Genomic DNA, 16,803 nt, shown 5'->3' on the forward strand with positions numbered 1-16,803 from the left:
AAGAACACCCGTTGTGCTTAGATTTGGGTGCCCGTTAAAGAACACGAGCTTGTCTAAATTTAGGCTCCACCATTACGATGTGCGTCGTAACCATATCATGGTTTCAGCATGTTAAAACCTCAGGAAAGCTTCATTTACATTGCTACAGTGGAGGGAGCTTGATGCTACCAAATTATGCCGCACAAACATAAAAGCATGATGTGTTTCAAAACACCTTTAAGTGTGTGAAGTATCACTTTATTAGGCAACTGTGTAGAACAGAGGTAATTGTCACATAACCCCCTGTGAAGTTCTCGCAGTATGACATGTACACTACCATCTTAATTTAACATTAAAAGGGTTCTGAACAGCCCCTCGTGTCTGGTAAAAAGAAAACATATAGCAGAAGCAGACTCCGCTGTGAGCAGCTCAGGCAAATATTGTAGTCATGCATGGCAAGGAGAGCTTGCGAGCAGGGAGCGAAGTCTCCAGTGCCCTTCCTTCATACAGAAGCTCATATTTTGTCAAAGAGCAGATGCTGCTATTGACCTCATTTACATCAGATGTGCTTCTTGCCACGGTGTGCTGGCATTGTGCTCCACACTGTGCTGAAATTACTTAGTAGTAACACTAGCATGCACTGGAATTGCACCAGAGGTGAGGGAGTGTATTTGATGACACCCACTAAGTAGCGTCCACCGTGTAGCTTAAAGCGTGCATGTGTAGACAAGAGAAGAGAAAATTTCTGGCTACACTACTGTTGCCATGGTACGACACATTTGTGCAACCTATTCTCGTTAAATCGGTACTTCGCGCAAAAATTGTCATTTGTGATGGGAGTTTTGTGTGAATTATAAATATCAGCTTTGTAAAACGCTTATTTGGGTTCCTACTGTGGAAATGCGGTGAATAAAATTTCTGACCATAGTAACGGCAGAAGTAACGTCCGTTACTCTTTTAGGGTAACTGTAACTGTAACGCGTTACCTTTTTTAAGAAGTAACGTAGAGCAGTAACGCGTTCCTTTTTTCTTAGCGTAACGAGTAACGTATTTAGTTACTTTTTTTGGGTAACGCCTACAACACTGCTTCTAATAGCATGCAAGCTCTTCCCAGAAAGCAATTCAGGAGAATATTTACAAGACAAAAAACTCAATGAGCTTCAGAACAATTTATTCATGTACCCTAAAGGCCCGAGGGCATTACATAAGGGGAGTAGTAGTATACATACATAAAACCAGCACTAACAATAAAGTAATAAAAGTTTGAAACAGTAAATAACATCGTGTAAATAATGAAAATCGTAGAGAAGTAATTAAAATCACAAAACCACACTAAAAATAAAAGCGTAACACAAGAACAAACGAGGCTGAACATTTCTCTCCTAAACAGCAGTCAGGTGACCGAGTTATACAGTAAGCTAGATAAATCATTATACATATAAAATACATCTGAGTCAGTTATACGAGGTCATTCAAACGCCAAGATGAAGCTTTAATTTGTGAGTGAATTCTTCGTGGTTTCTTATACAGACAATGTCGTTAGGAAGTTGATTCCAATGATTAACAGCAAGAAGTAATGGTGAATAAAAAAACAGGTTTGTTCGGGCAAATAAATGTTCTAATTTGAATTCATGGTCAAGACGAGCGAATGTTCGATGGGCAGGTTTAATAAGTGTAGACAGTGTGGAATCGTTGCTGCGATGCCTCGCGGAGTGATAAGAATATCTTGCATGTGGGAATTTAACAATGATGCAAAAAAGATATATTTACAAATAATTTACATTTTCCTTGTTTTACAAAGAGGCTTGTAGTTTTTGCCCCGCCATGGTGGTCTAGTGGTTATGGCGCTCGACTGCTGAACCGAAGGTCACGGGATCGAATCCCGGCCGCGGCGGCTGCATTTTCGATGGAGGCGAAAATGTTTGAGGCCCGTGTACGTAGATTTAGGTGCACGTTAAAGAACCCCAGGTGGTCGAAATTTGCGGAGCCCTCCACTACGGCGTCTCTCATAATCATAGCGTGGTTTTGGGACGTTAAACTCCAGATATTATTATTAGGCTTGTAGTTTTTCAGTCGATTTACAGTGGCTGTGGTGGCTGCAGTGGAAGTAATTGGGTTGGCACCACCCCAGCCTCATAATGGTTGACTATATCCATGATGTGCATCTTGCACAGCCCCAGTAAATGGGGTGGAATTTTTTCCATTTGGCTAGACAGTGAGAGAAGAAAATGTTGGTTGTCTGTAACTGATGTTTCTAGCTGTTTGTCGATGTCATTGAGGATTGTGTCTGCGTTTTTTTTTTCTTTTCGAGTTACGGGTTACATTTGCAAAAGCGCTTTTGTTCTGTGTAAATGCGGAGGAAATGGCGTCTGTAGAAGGTAGTGAATGGAATGAAACGGGAGAGCTAGTCTGAGAGGCAGGGGTCACGGATTTCGATGCCTCTGCAGAAGATGGTGAATTAAATGAAAAGGCGGAAGAAGTCCGAGATGCAGGAGTCAAGTTCGATGAAAGTGTGTCCGTGTCTTCAACCATGTCTAATAACATTTCTCTTGGTGATTCAAACGTGCTGCCTCCACCAAGTATTTCGCTCACAGAGTCGTCGTCTAGTGCGTCCATGTTGCTGGTGGTCCTACAAGAAAACAGATTAGTGTCAATGAATTACTGCTTTATGATTGCAACACACAACAAACAGTACTTCTTTCTGGTGACGTTGCTGCAAATGGCTCCCTTTTGAATTTTTTTACCACACCTGTGCCAAGACACGAACCTACATGTCAACTAATGGCTTTGAAAATGAAACTTGCGTAGCTGTTCTAGTGGCAAAGCCAAACCATTTTGAGATGTCTTGTGAAGTGCTGGTGGCACATTGGCACGTGAGGTAGCCACACTGGCATGTTCTGCTTCATTGTAGCTGTATCAGTGTGCATGAGTTAGTGACCCTGAAGCATATAAATGAACCATCTGGTGTGAATTCCTGAAAACAATCTTCAATCAATGTGGCTTACTAAGAAACACTAAACGTACTCGTTTTGAATTAAAAGTTCATTACTACCTCAAGTTTGCAGTAATCGAGGCATAAAATCCTTGTCATTTACAGCTATTTCATAATGGAACTTTATACTACCCAATCTGAAGTCTCTCTCATCTGTACACTTAAAAAAAAAAAGAAAAACTTAAATCATTCTATTTTTTCCTTGTTGAATTGTAGTGTAGTTCATGTATTATCATTCTTGCTGCACTTATTTTTACAGTTAGTTACGGTTGTTGTATGACAGTGCTTTATTGATATTACTTGTCTTGCCATTTGCCTATGCGTTCTCAATAAATGCATTCTTCTTCACAGGTCCCCCTACAGTCTTCAGGCTAAGAGAACTCTCTCAAAAAATCATTTTATGTATTGCTTCTTTTCTAACAATAATCTTGAAACTTGGATGAAATTTTTGAAGTATAAGGGAACTCCTACAGTTTCCTTTACCCAGGCATGGTTGAAATTTTGTTATGCAGGAGTTTCGATTCAGCCAAAGCTCAATGTATCTTGCTGTGTCTTAGCCCGTATTTGATACGAATAGCAAAAAACAAGCGGTGTGCACAATTGTGTACACATCGTCTCAAAGGGTTAGTTCAAATCAAATCATTGTCAAGTGTTTTTTAACTGAAGTAAAGGAAAATATTTATGCTGAATATAGTTTGTTTGTTTGTTTATACAATACTGCAGACCCTATTTAGGTCCAAGCAGGAAGGCAAATACATGACTATATATATGTATATATACATGAATAGCAATAAAAAAAAAACGAAAGAAGAAAGTCAAAACTAAATAAGATATACACTGAGGAATTACGAATAACATCATCAATAAAAACGACGTCAGAACGAAATAACAGTAGTAAGAACACATTGCATGCACATAAAACATTTGCTTATACCACCGCAAGACACTTGAAATACAAAAAAATAGGAACACTAAAAATAAGAAATGAAGGATTGGTCAACGCATCAATGGCGAAACATCATGTTCAATGGAATCTGCGCTTACTAGTTGTGATAAATGCAGCTTATTCCAATCGTTTATAGTGCGCCGAAAGAAAAGAAAATTTGAAAAGGTTAGTTCTGGTCTTATATGGTGTTAAAGAAAGTTCATGACTATGTCGCGTTCGACGTGTCACATAAGCCTGCAGGTTGAGAGAGAGAGAGTTGTTTTTAAGTTGGAAAAGAAATTTTAGCCTGTGTATTTTTCCTTCGAATCTGAAGTGTCTGGATATTGTGTTCTTTCGTTAGGCTAGTGGGAAAGTCAGTTACTCTATATTTAAAAAAAAATGGACGTAACTGCTCTGCGTTGAATCATCTCTAGAGCATTAATGTTCATTTTTGTGTAGGGATCCCATATGATGCATGCATATTCTAGTTTCGGTCGGATGAGTGAAGTGTAGGCTAGCATTCTAGTATGATGAGGAGTGTGCTTTAGTTTGTGCCTGAGGATACAAAGTTTTTTGAAGGAGGAGTTACAGATGGGGTTGGAAATGTGGTTATTCCAACTTAGGTCATTGGTTATCGTGATTCCAAATATTTATATTGGTTAACTTTGGTGAGCGGTGTAGATCCTAAATTATAAGCAAACGACATCTTATTAATTTTTTTTGTTATAGACATGTAGACTGTTTTTCCCTTGTCCAATTCTATGCCCCATCGCCCGCACCATGACAAGATGTTTTGGACGTTGGAATTAAGCACCAATTGATCATTAAGGGAACAAACTTTGTTAAACATATACAGTCGTCTGCGAATAGCCTAATTTGAATAGGGGGACAAATTTCGTTAACGATGTCATTTATATATATTAGAAATAGTAAAGGTCCCAAAACACTACGCTGGGGTACTCCAGACATTACTGAAAGTTCATTAGAAAAGTAACTACCAATTGATACAAACTGTTTACGATTACACAGATAAGCTGCTACCCAGTTAACTATGTATGCGGGAAGGTTAATTGACTGCAGTTTTTCAATGAGTTTACTGTGAGGAACAAGGTCAAACGCTTTCTTAAAATAATGTTCATTACGTGTATGTTCATTTGTAAGTTCAGGCGGTGTACTAGCCATTAATACGACACGATAGTGTTCTAAGAATTAGTGTTATCTTTGTAATATTAATAGAATCCTAAAATGTGACCAATGGGTTAGTGATCTGGACATTGTTCTAAATGCAAAGTATTCCTGCTCCAAAGTCCATCATTGCATCTGTGTGCTGTTTTGCGCAACCTATGTGGCAAATAAAGAGGTTATCTTACACACGAGGCTCCACTATGTCCCGCAGGAACATCATCAGTGTGAAGTACTTCCATGAACTTACTGGCTCACCAGCAGGAGCGCCGCTTTTCTTCTTCGCTTCGCGCAATTTTTTACAAAATGTGTCGCGAAGATTGCGCCACCGTTTGCTTATTGCGTTGACGTCACCTGCAAAAAGAGAGCACCATCGTCAAGTCAACTGACAGCAATGGGTAGCATAGCATTGTATGTTAGCAGTTCTTATGTGCAAGCAGTTTGTTTGTTCGTGCCTCACTAGTATCTTTAAAAAATATATTGTATTGTACACAAGCACACTGCTAGTTATGTGAGGTCACTAGAACAAAGCGCGTGATTGTAACTGAGTGATACATATATTGCACATTGTTACAGTATGAATGTGAGAAAGCTTTCCATACGGCGACTAATAATTAGGTGCCTCGCGCACGTACATAAACAAAAAAGAAAAACATTTTACGTTTCGTCCCGCGACAGGCCTTTAGAGCGAGTTTACTGGACAAGCAGTTCAATTTACAGATATAAAAATGTTCCCTTGAGAATGGGCGCATATAGGTAAAAAAAAGCAAACATGTTTGCGCATTTTCTATTTGTGTGCGCTAAGATTTCAGAAATGGTGTTCGTTCAATCATACATGCAAATACCTTCTTGCGTTGTGTACCATAAATACTGCCTCGCCGCGGCCACTTTTTTTTTTTCACCAGCCTGGGCAACGCACGGGAATCGCAACAAACATTTTCTGGTATCTAGGCAGCATTCCGCCGTTATGGTAGAGCAGTTTTTTACATGATATACACGCAGACGTACCAAACGAGCTCAAACACGACGACACCAGTATCTTGTCTGGTCAGCTTAGTTCTTGCTCGCGTAAACGTTTTTTGGAAGAGGAGTTGTTCGGAGATGTGTGTCTCGTTTGCTGCCTCACCAATGTTACATCTCGTGGTGTACGGTACCATTTTTCTACAAACATCGGTATGGTACTCACCTTGCGTCCCAGCTAGGCCTAGGCCTATCGCGACGGCAACCCACGCAGCCGTGCGCGCATCAAGGTTCTTGTAGGCCGCCAGCCTCTGATCCCACAGCACAGGCTGCCCGTGAACGAGCGAAATCAACAGTTCATTTTGCACTGCGGCTTGGTTCATGGCGAAAACTTCCTCGATCGAAAACACAGTCGTCCAAAGCAATGGCGTCGATGTAGTCTGCGCTGGCGAGACGGAGGAGGACGTTGACGTCATACGATGCAGCGCTGCCATTGGCTGCGGCCGCCAGACCGGTACGGCAGCCGCGCGGCTACATTCAGCAGGTTGGATGCCCGTGCGGCGTGCGAATCGTCGCCGCACGCTGTTGGGCGTCTGTCGGGTGCGGCTGTTGGCACGAACAGCCGTACGGCGAATCGCATCCGAATTCGCACCATGTGTCTAGAGCGCTGGACACATGGTGCGAATTTGGATGCGATTCGTCGTACGGCTGTTCGTGCCAACAGCCGCATCCGACAGACGCCCAACAGGTTCCATCAGCGTGCGGAGACGATTCGCACGCCGCACGGGCATCCAACTTGCTGAATGTAGCCGCGCGGCTGCCGCGTCGGTCTGACGGCCGCAGCCAATGGTAGCGCGGGAGACGCCTGACGTCACTCCTCTGGTGGCGCGTTTGTTGCTTGTTTGTTTGTTTGCGCGTTTGTTGAACTACGTTCGGACGGCTCCGATCATGAAAAACGTTGGTTAAACTTTCTTTCTGACATCAAATAACTCATGACATTTGTGCAAGGCGGCGCCCGTTTTCGAACCACTAGCGAGATATCGAGCCGCTATGGAAGGCCACTTCGCAGCTAATTAGCCGCACCGGCCGTCTCGGCGAACCGGCCGGCTTTGCTTCCACCGTTGCTCGTCAAATCGAGGTCTACGAGAAAACCAATTGCGCATGTGAATGCGTGTCATCAGCGTAAAAGTTTCAATCGTGTTGATAAAAATAAGTGCTTTTGATCGCGAACGGCGCTAGCGACAGCGTCCGCCTTGCTAGGCCTACGCTCGGTGTCGTGACAAGCCTACTCTCGGAGTCGCGAGTGAATGCGGTCTGTTGAGATGCTTGTCGCTTGCGAAGGCGTAGCTTTATTGGCAATGTTCTTACAGAACGAAGCGTGGCTGCGTAAGGTTGTTTGTTTTGCAGTCAACGAAGAGGATGCGATGTCTTCCGAGCGTGCAAGCCGGGGTGCCGTGTGTGGGCGGAGCCTGCGCGCTGATTGCTCGTTCGCCCCCATGTGCCCATGTGTCCTGAATCGCCGTATACCGCGTGCGGCGTCGCACGTCGGATCGGATGCCGAATCGCACCATGTGTTTTGGATATGAATGAGGCACCGAACCCCCACGCGCTTCGTCGTGGCCTTAACGCGTTCACTGCTTAGCTGTCATATCCCCCGTTTCGATCGAACATCGCTGCGCATGCCGTATGCGGACGACCTGTTTCGTCGATGTCGGACGAGGCCGTTTGTTTCTTCGCGTCGATCGCGCGCAGTCGTCGTCGCAATGGCCGTGAAGGTGTTTCGTTACCCCCACGGGTGGGATACGAGGCCCCGCGTGCATCGTCGTCTACGCTTACCGCGCGCGGGTGGGTGGGCGACGCAGCGCGCGCGACCTCCGTTCGCCTTGTGCCGCCCGTTGCGAGAACCGCTAGCGCGTTCTGTCGACGCCAGCGCGTGGGGGCAACGTAACGTTCGGCGCGCGAGACGGGATGGTGGGCTGCGCTCGACGCGAACCTTGCCTGCGCGCGCGGCCTTCGCACCTGAACGCGACAGAGATTAATGCGCGCCGTTCGCGGTACGCATGTTGCTAGCGGTGCATGCCCGCATACTATAAACACACGCTAGGCGAAGGAATTCAGGTGTCAGTGTCCCATATGCACCTGCCACCTTTCATGCGGCTTCTTGATTTTTACAGGCAGAGGTTTGTAGCTGTCACAGCTTGAGACTTCAACTGTTCCTTCGCGCATTATGTGTTTTCTCTTTACATAGGGGAGAGAATTTAAGTTATTTAGTTAAAAACTGGACATTTTTCTTTATATTTATTTGTCGGAATGAAACTGGGACGAGGAAAAATAAACTTAGTCCAGTGTGGCTGAGTACATGTAAAGCCGTAAATCTGGTGTGCAGTCGTCAACACTCGATGATATAGGTTTGCAGAGGTGCGATTGAAGTGTGGGTAATGTTGCAGTAAAGAAGGTTATCAGTTTAGTTACTGTCGCGCCATCGCTTAAGGTATATATATACAAGGCTGTGCTATCACCTCATAATTCGTGGTCTTAGCAATGCTACAAAAAAAAAATGGCGAGAGAGGCTCTCTATGTAAATTTCTACATAAAGCAAATTGACTCCGCAGTGTATAGATGAGGAATGTGCCGAGCTGATAACATCTTCGTGTGCAGCGTGCATGTTTTCGGGGGTCGCAAGGCGCAATACTTTAGCGAACGACGTCGGCGTAGTACACATTACACGGAAGATGTTTTTTTTTTTTGAAAACACGGCAGTGGCCGCTGGCAGAGGCGCCTTCTTCTGTCGCACTAAATAGTTCAGAACCGGGTGATTTGCTTAATTCCTCGTATCTTTCTTCTGAGTCTTTCTTTTCCTCGGCTCACCGCAACAGGACTCACACACGCATTCAGGATTGCGTATGCAGGCGCCTAGATAAGTAATGAGCGCTGGGCGGTCGCGGTGGCCACTTTGTCTCGGAAGACGTTTCAATCGGCCGCGCTCCGCAAATTGCCTCGCTCGTCGATATGTGGGCACGCATGGCGAGGCTTTGCATGCCCGGCCGTGTTTGTTGTCGTGGTGACCTCCGGTTGCGCTTTCGCGAACGCGGTGGCGGTGGCTCTTCTCTTCTTGGTTCGACGTGTGCACGCACCACGCACGCTCTCTGCCAACAACGATTGCATCCGCAGCTGTTTGTCGTGACGAAGTGTGGCGCAAGGTATCCTCATCTGATGCACGAAAACGTTTCTCGTTCTTGCGCTGGTTCAGCATACACCGCTTAATTGGTTTCTTACATGGGCGTGAAAATATATCTCCCGCGAATGTATTCCTCACCGTGACGTTTTAGGTTATTCACCTTCACGCGGTACTTTTGTTCTACAGACGTACTATAACAATCTCTCTTCCTCTGTGTGCGTGTTTGTAGGAGTATTGTTTTGATATCAGTTTCTTGTTTGTTTATTTATTCTGCTTCTCGCCTTTCCTAATGAAAGTGGCCAAATATATGCAGGTGTTCGCCGGTGGAGGTCATGTCTGATTAGAGTTACCCCCACAGTAGCTCCTGTACAACAGTTCTTTTTAAAGGGCATGTTAGATTAGGGTCCTTCGTTACGCCTGCCGCGAATGCTGTTTGGATGCACGGCACCTTGTTTCGTCGAGAGAATCGTTTACTGACGATTCAGAAACGCACCAGTATATAAGCGAAGCTGGACCAGGTTTCCTGAGAGGGCTAATAGCGCTACTCGTATGATACTTCTTTTGCTTATGAAGTGGTTCCTGTCATATCACATTCCTCGAGTTTGCTTTTAGGGTTAACTTCAACGCATTCACTCTCTTGAAAACCCTTACACTGTGCGCGTATTTCGAGATATACATTCGCGGCCTTTATTACCGGAGAATTGCTTCTTTTTTTTCGTTTCCCGGTGTCGCTCGCGGTAACGCTCTTGAGAAGCAATCTCGCGGGTTTCGCTTAGGCTTTGTCATTTTATTGACATAATACTTTAAAAAGGAAGTGAAATTGCCCGAGGTCACGCCTAATGGGAACTCAGCTCGGGTGATTTATGACGGAGATTCGATTTCAGAAATTGCCTTTGCCTCGCGGAGAACAGCGCTTGTTATGGTTGGGCGTCGATTAAAGTCGGGGAATCGCCAGCGTCGAGTCGATTTATCGATCGATAGATCGGCTGTGTTGGGTGTTATTCTACAAACAAAAGTTCAAAGGCCAGACGTTTCGAACTGGCCAGCTGGCTCTTGGAATTACCTCAGTGAGGCGTTTGCGAAGCAGCCCCATAAAATTGCACAATTGTCTGTAGTTATCGTTATTCCTTTCGCCCACAGGGTTGTAGGCGAGCGAATAATAGCGTGATCGAACTGCATGATAATATATGCGGTGACAGAAAACCAGCTGCATGAACGCGAAACTGATATGAGGCTAAAAAGGGAGCATTTCCGTTGGCATGAGCATGGCTGTCATGTGAATTAAAAGTTAACCTCGATAAACGTATTAATCGGGCGACCGGAGAACAAAAAATCGAAGGAAACGTCAAACTCGTATTGTCGTGGCGAACGTCGTAAAATCATTTCGCGCATTACGTGATGGTGTCAGACATTACGAAAGTGTCGTTCGTATAGCGAGGGGCGTTGCAGTGGTCGGCGTAGGATACCCTGTCTCACGAAAAGCCGCTGTCTTTCGAGGCTTTGATCACATAAGGGATATTATCGGACGTGGTAGAAATGCAGCCCCCTTGGCTTAGGGATAGCTTCCGTTGTGGAATCCGGAATGGTTCGTCGAGCGCGGTCTATGGAGCACGCATGCAACAGCTCGCCGATGCTGTCTCTTCTCGACTCTTTTCTTCCTCTATCGCGTGTTTCTGTCGCCATCTAACCCGCCACAGTGAAGGGTATTTAACCGGAGACTTGCGTACGGCTGACATCCCCGCCCACTTCCATCTTCCAGTTTCTCTCTCTGAATCGACCCTTGTTTTCACTTTTAGCCGCGCGCTGACGAGAGCGTGCCACGCGGCGCAGTCACGCTCTCTCCGGAGTTTGTTGCTTATGCAGGCCGACCACACACTGGACGCGCGTTCGTAACGCGTTTACGCCGGAATGCGAATCAGCCTGTCTGGATGCACGCGAGCGCGCCGGTTGCATAATGCGGTGCTGCCGCAGCTACTGACCGTAGCGAAGCGGGCAGCCTTGGGCGCTGGCCGAGTCAACAAAGGCAGCTCGTGTTCCCCGTCGTGACGGCCCGCTCAAGGAAACGAGGCTGCCGTCAGAGCGGCCCGAAATGTCCGAAACGTCTCTCCGCTCGCCTGTATACACGAAAACGATGCCCGCGTTGCGTTACCTCCGTTGGCGTGGCGTGCGGTTCGACATCGGCTCGTTAGCGAGCGCGCACGCTGGCCTCGTTGCTGATTGCGTTGGTAGCTCGCCGTTTGGGCCGCGCCGACGCTGTCGCTGCAGAGTAACGGAGCTTGGTTGGCTCTGATGGAAGGCAAAAGGAGCGAGCGCAGAGGAGGCCTTTCAGCCTGGGGCGAGTCAACGGCACCATTAGTCCTGGCGGTATGCCCCCTCCTCCGCGCTATACGTCGTCTTGTGTGCTTTGTGACGGGCGGCCGTTCTATTCTCAAGGGCTCTCTTTCCACAGATATACTGCAGAACCGTGGTCGCTCTGGCGGCCCTTCGCTATATGCCAGCGCCGCTTTCGACGGGTCACGTTCTACCACAGGGTCTTGTATGCACACGAGGCTGTCGTACAGGTGTTTGGAAGCTCGCGTGTATCTCGCGTCGACTTCTCGATCGAACACTTTCCGTGATACCACCTGTAGTGTGCGCGTTGATTGGCTAGGCTGTATTCAGCGGAAGCGAGCTGGACGAAAGGAATGGGGTACCTCCGCTCAGCGATGTTTTCATCCCAGTAAAGAAATATGCCTGTCGCTTCAGTGAGGCGTCGCGCTGCCGGCGGCAGATCATACGCCACGCGCACCTATGGGTGTCGCTGAAAGTATAATCGATAAAGTGCCTTTGGCCACTTGCGACTGCGGCTTTTGACACATACACGTTTCTTCTAGTTTTCTGTAATGCAACGTTAAACTGACATGCATTTCGTTTCGGTATGTCAAGTATACTTGTGCAGTTAACAGAATCGTATTGGCGAACCGTACTTTAAATTACACTCAGGCACTACACTCAGGCACTTTAGAAGCACTTTCTTTGAAGTGTGGTTGTCATAAGCGAGTGGTGAGAGGAACGTATACACGTGGTACTGGTTTAGAACCTGAGGGCTCTAATCTAGTACTGTACCAGCACCAGTACCTGTACTAAAACAGTAAACCAAGTTAATTTGTTGTTACTTTACAGATTATTTTCCGTCCTTTCGCGTGTTTGTGCGCGGAAGGTCACGAATGAAGTCATTCCGAACCCGTTTTACAGCGAAAGCTGTTATGAGATCATTTCACCGGCCGTTTTTGGCGCCGTAGTTGTCCGCCGCCGCCGCCGCCGCCGCCGGTGTCCGTAACCAGTATCGCTCGAAATAAGAAAAAAACTAAGAAAAAAATTCCAGGATGGAACGAGGTTCGAACCTGGGTCCTCTGCGTGGGAGCCCAGTATTCAACCTCTGAGCCATACCGGTGCTTGAAACTGCTTTGCTAAAAGGTCCTATATAGGCTTCATGTCGGGAAGGAACCACATTAGCGTATGCAATATAGCGTGGTAGAAGAGTAAAATAAGCACCAAGCATAGCACAACGCGAATTCTGTAACCAGGCGTCACACAATGCGAATTGCGCAACGAGCAGGTTGTTGAATGCTTCCAACCCATTACAAAGGACCCTGCCATAATTCTTCATCATCAGGCACAGCATCAACAAAGTGCGCATAATGCCTTACATGGGTTTAGCAGGTACCAACGCTCTCCGTATAATGACAAAAAATGGCAGAGTGCCTGCTGGCCTACTTCTCAAAAATTACAATTTTTATAGCGTAGTGGGTTCCTCGCAAGTGCACTTGGATCGGTTGCCAAGGAAGCCCATAAGCGCATGATACACTTCCTCTGGGTCTCAGTAAAATTACAATGATTTATAGCGTAGTGGGTTCCTCGCAAGGGCACTTGTATTGGTTGCCAAGGAAGCCCATAAGCGTATGATCCATTTCCTCGGGGTCTCAGTAAAGTTCTTCGCTCCCCCCCCCCCCCCCCCACCCGTCTCTTTCCCACGTCAACGTATGGTATAGAGCATGACGGGAGAGGGAAATAGCGACCGGGCGTCACCCAATGCAAATTACATAACTGGTGGGCCGTTTAAAGATTCCAACCCATTACAAAGGGCTGAGCCATAATTCTTCATCGTCATCAGTCGTCGCGTGAACAAAGTGCACATAATGCCTTACAGACGTGTAGCTGGTGCCTCGCTTCTCCGCAGAATGACGAATAATGGCTTAGTAGGTGCTTCCAAACTTCACAAAAATTGTGATTTATGGTGTAGTGGGTACCTTTCTAGTGTACTTGTATTGTAGCCCCAAGAGAGCTTAACGGGCTCTAGAAACGCCGCTCTTCCAGCTTTCGCTGTGACTGTGCTGCGGTTTTAGCGCAGGCCTGGCGTTTTTTTTATTTTGCATATCAGTCCTACACAGGTCCACCTGAGTATCTTGCCTTGATTGCCTGTATTTTCTTGATGTGTACACCTTACGTTTTAGTTGCCCCATATGCGCCGGTCATGCTGTCTCGTAAGCATAACCTTTCTGTAGTTACTTTTCCGTCGAAAAGATAACCAGAAAGGTTCTTTTACGCATTCTGCCCTCATGAATTCAGTTGATTCGTAGCGTCCGTGCTGCTCAAAAACTGAGCGCCGCTGCCCTTAGCTCATTCCGGCTTGCACCCCTCAGCGTCTCCGGCGGCCCCGGCTGACCGCTTTTTCACGGTCCGCTCGGCCGATACGCCGAGCTGCGACCGGCTTGTCGATTACGCGCCTCGGATTGTCGAGAACCTAAAGGATTACGCCGCATCCCTCCTTCCCCGCCAGCTCCAGACGGGCCGCCCTCTCGCCTCCCCATGCGACGACCTGCGCCGTCTCTATTTTTGGCTCTTGATTCACCCTGCGCAAGTTTTGCCTCCGTCCTCCGTTGTTCGTTTGAACACCCATGTTTCCTTCTTTGCTTTGTTTCCTTCCCGCTTATCGCGGATGATTTGTACCGTCCTCTAGGCTCTTTGCGACCGCGATTAAATCGCTTATCTTTCTTTCGTCGCGGGCTTCGCTGAACACTTATCGAAGTTGCTTTTTATAGTTTTAGATATTTTTTTCTCGTTCATTTAGGCTTCTGTAGTTGAGGCGTTCTGGCGCTACGTCGTGCTCGCCTCTGCCCCGCTGAGGCTGTCGCGTCATCTGCGCTGCTGATCGGGTTCACGGGGCTTCCAGCAGCGCGTGCGAGCGGACGCGTGCAGAGCGCGTGGGGTATTCGGGTGCCTCGAGCCTTTCGCTTTTATCGGATCGATCATCCGAGCGAGGGTGTCTTCCCGTGTTTTACAGGCGTCTTGGCGGCGGCGTGCGTCGCTTCGATATTGCAGGGGTGGCGGGAACTCGGGAGGAGCGATTCATTTCGCGGCTTTCTCGAAGCAGGCGAGCGGCGCGGGTAGCATATGTACGGCTTTCCATCTAGGTGCGCCCGCTGCGTCGGCGAAGTCGGGCGACCGTGCACGATGTCTGTGTATATATAATAGTAGGCCGGGGCTCCTATTTCGGAGCAAGAGGCTGACCTGTTCTGCGCGGTGTAAGTAAGGTTGCCGACGAATTCGAGAAGAAAAGTACTTTTTCTTCTCCGCCTTTTTTTCTGGGTGCGGGGTCAATGTTCCACGTAGTCTTAACAGCCGTATTCGACGTTGCTTTACTGGACGCTCGAACTAATCATTTTATTCTAAGCGCTGGTTCGGGTTCGCAACGGTGGATAATATTGTAGCTCGTGTTTTCGTTCGTTTTCACCCGAGGAGACAAGTCAGACTCGTGTTTTGTATCTTTTTTTTTTCTTCTTTCCCTCTCCAGCTTCTTAGCAGGCACGGTTACCGCGTCATTCCTCACGAACGCACAGGGTGGTGCAAAACAAATCGCCGCCGCGTTCGCCTTGGCTCCAGGGGTCAGTAACATGGTGAGCCGCAGCCGATCAGGTTTTTCTCGCCTTGGTTCGGCAGATCGCGTACGCGGAAAGAGCGCTGCCCGCCTGCCTTGTATACTTACTTGCATGCGGTCTTTCCTAGTATGCCGGAGATTCGCTTCGTGGTTTTGCACAACGTCCGGTGAAAGTTCGTTGTTGAGGTCTCTATTGCACGCATAGATAGCAAGACTTCCCTCAGTCTGTTGTGGTTATGCTAGCAACCAATAAAGACGTTGGAAAAAAACAGACATGGCAGAAAGGGAACAACGTCGGCAAGGTTGATTGAACACCGTTGAGATCTCGCTCCGTGTGTCGTCAGTGTTTGCCGCACACGTTGCGCTGTGACAGAAAAGGGCGAGGCGGCTGCAGCCAGAGTTATCTGTGGATATTGAAGAAAAGTGCAGACACTAGGGGCGCGGCAAATGTTCCTCATGCGACTCCTGCTTAGCTTTGCGCAATCGAGAGACGGTAGATCAACGTTAGGGTTGATAACCTCGCTGACATATTCATTAGATGGTGACCCATTAAAATATGTAATGCCATAGCACCCGCGCACGTGTGTGTGTGTGTGTGTGTGTGTGTGTGTGTGTGTGTGTGTGTGTGTGTGTGTGTGTGTGTGTGTGTGTGTGTGTGTGTGTGTGTGTGTGTGTGTGTGTGTGTGTGTGTGTGTGTGCGCGCCTTTCGAAACAAGAGCGTATACAGCAAATGAAGCTCACCGATAGTTAATAGCGTGTTTTAGCGGTGACGGCACTACCGTAGTGTTTACGCTACGGTATTGCCCTTCCGTGTTAAAATTACCACGATCTGAAAACGTTTTAGCTGCGCGAGTAGCTTAATGTGCACGGTAACATGGAGATGGTTATATTATATACTACAGGTCTTGCTGTTAGAATAGCGACGTGCCGACGATCGCAACGGCATGGTATTGGCCTACTTACTACCTAAGCCGGCGCTGTTGAAAGACACGAATATAGGGACGAGCTTCGTAACTGTGACGTGTCACACACTTTAGGACTTCCATAATCCATCAGTGGCCTACTGCGCGCCATGCTTTCTCTATCGGTTTAGAATTCTTGATGTTGCAGCACTAATACCAAAGGCAGCGGGAGTGTCCGAGTAGGAGTTCGTCGAACCTATTCGTCGGCGTGCGTTTCGCCCCATCCGTTTCGTGTTAGGCTATGACTCACGCCTGCGCGTCTCATTTACGTTCACGGCCTTGTTGCGAGACGCACGCGTGTGCTTTGCGAATAGCGCGTATTGCCTAACGTTCGCAGTATACGTTCTCGTGCCGCGCGATGCAGGCAGTGCAGGATGTTGCGTAAATATTATCTCCGATTCCGCGCGTCGTACTCTTCTCGCCTGCGGCGCCTCGCCGCAGTGCTTCCTGGCGCCAACCCGCTGCGCTACACGAGAGAGGAAAAAAAAATCTACAGCGCAAGATTCGCTGACGCTGTCCGTTTGACTAGTGTCCTATAGAACACAGAGACACACGTCTGTAGAGGCATCGGTCAGTCGCACACATTTCGTGCGCCCAACTTTAAGGATAAAGCCTTAGATGCCTCATCAAACGCGAAAATTGATCGTCGGCGCCTTCCGCGTCCCGCGGCGTCGGCTTCAACACGAGTGATGCAAAAAATCACCAGCA

The 16,803-nt window shown here is 47.4% G+C and overlaps 2 protein-coding genes across 3 annotated transcripts in view; one reads left to right on the top strand and one right to left on the bottom strand.

The window, feature by feature from the left end:
- Positions 1-16,803, top strand: part of LOC119393491 (uncharacterized) — a 267,437-nt gene that overhangs the window by 128,732 nt on the left and 121,902 nt on the right. The window lies entirely within an intron of this gene.
- Positions 1,465-6,567, bottom strand: LOC119393493 (uncharacterized). The gene is made up of 3 exons (XM_037660543.2): positions 6,265-6,567; positions 5,329-5,432; positions 1,465-2,608 (listed from the first exon to the last, which is right to left on the bottom strand). Exons 1-3 carry the CDS (start codon positions 6,530-6,532, stop codon positions 2,537-2,539), a joined length of 444 nt encoding a protein of 147 aa, XP_037516471.1. The 5' UTR covers positions 6,533-6,567; the 3' UTR covers positions 1,465-2,536.

This window comes from Rhipicephalus sanguineus, chromosome 5 (assembly GCF_013339695.2).
Source record: "Rhipicephalus sanguineus isolate Rsan-2018 chromosome 5, BIME_Rsan_1.4, whole genome shotgun sequence".
Lineage (NCBI taxonomy): Eukaryota > Metazoa > Arthropoda > Arachnida > Ixodida > Ixodidae > Rhipicephalus > Rhipicephalus sanguineus.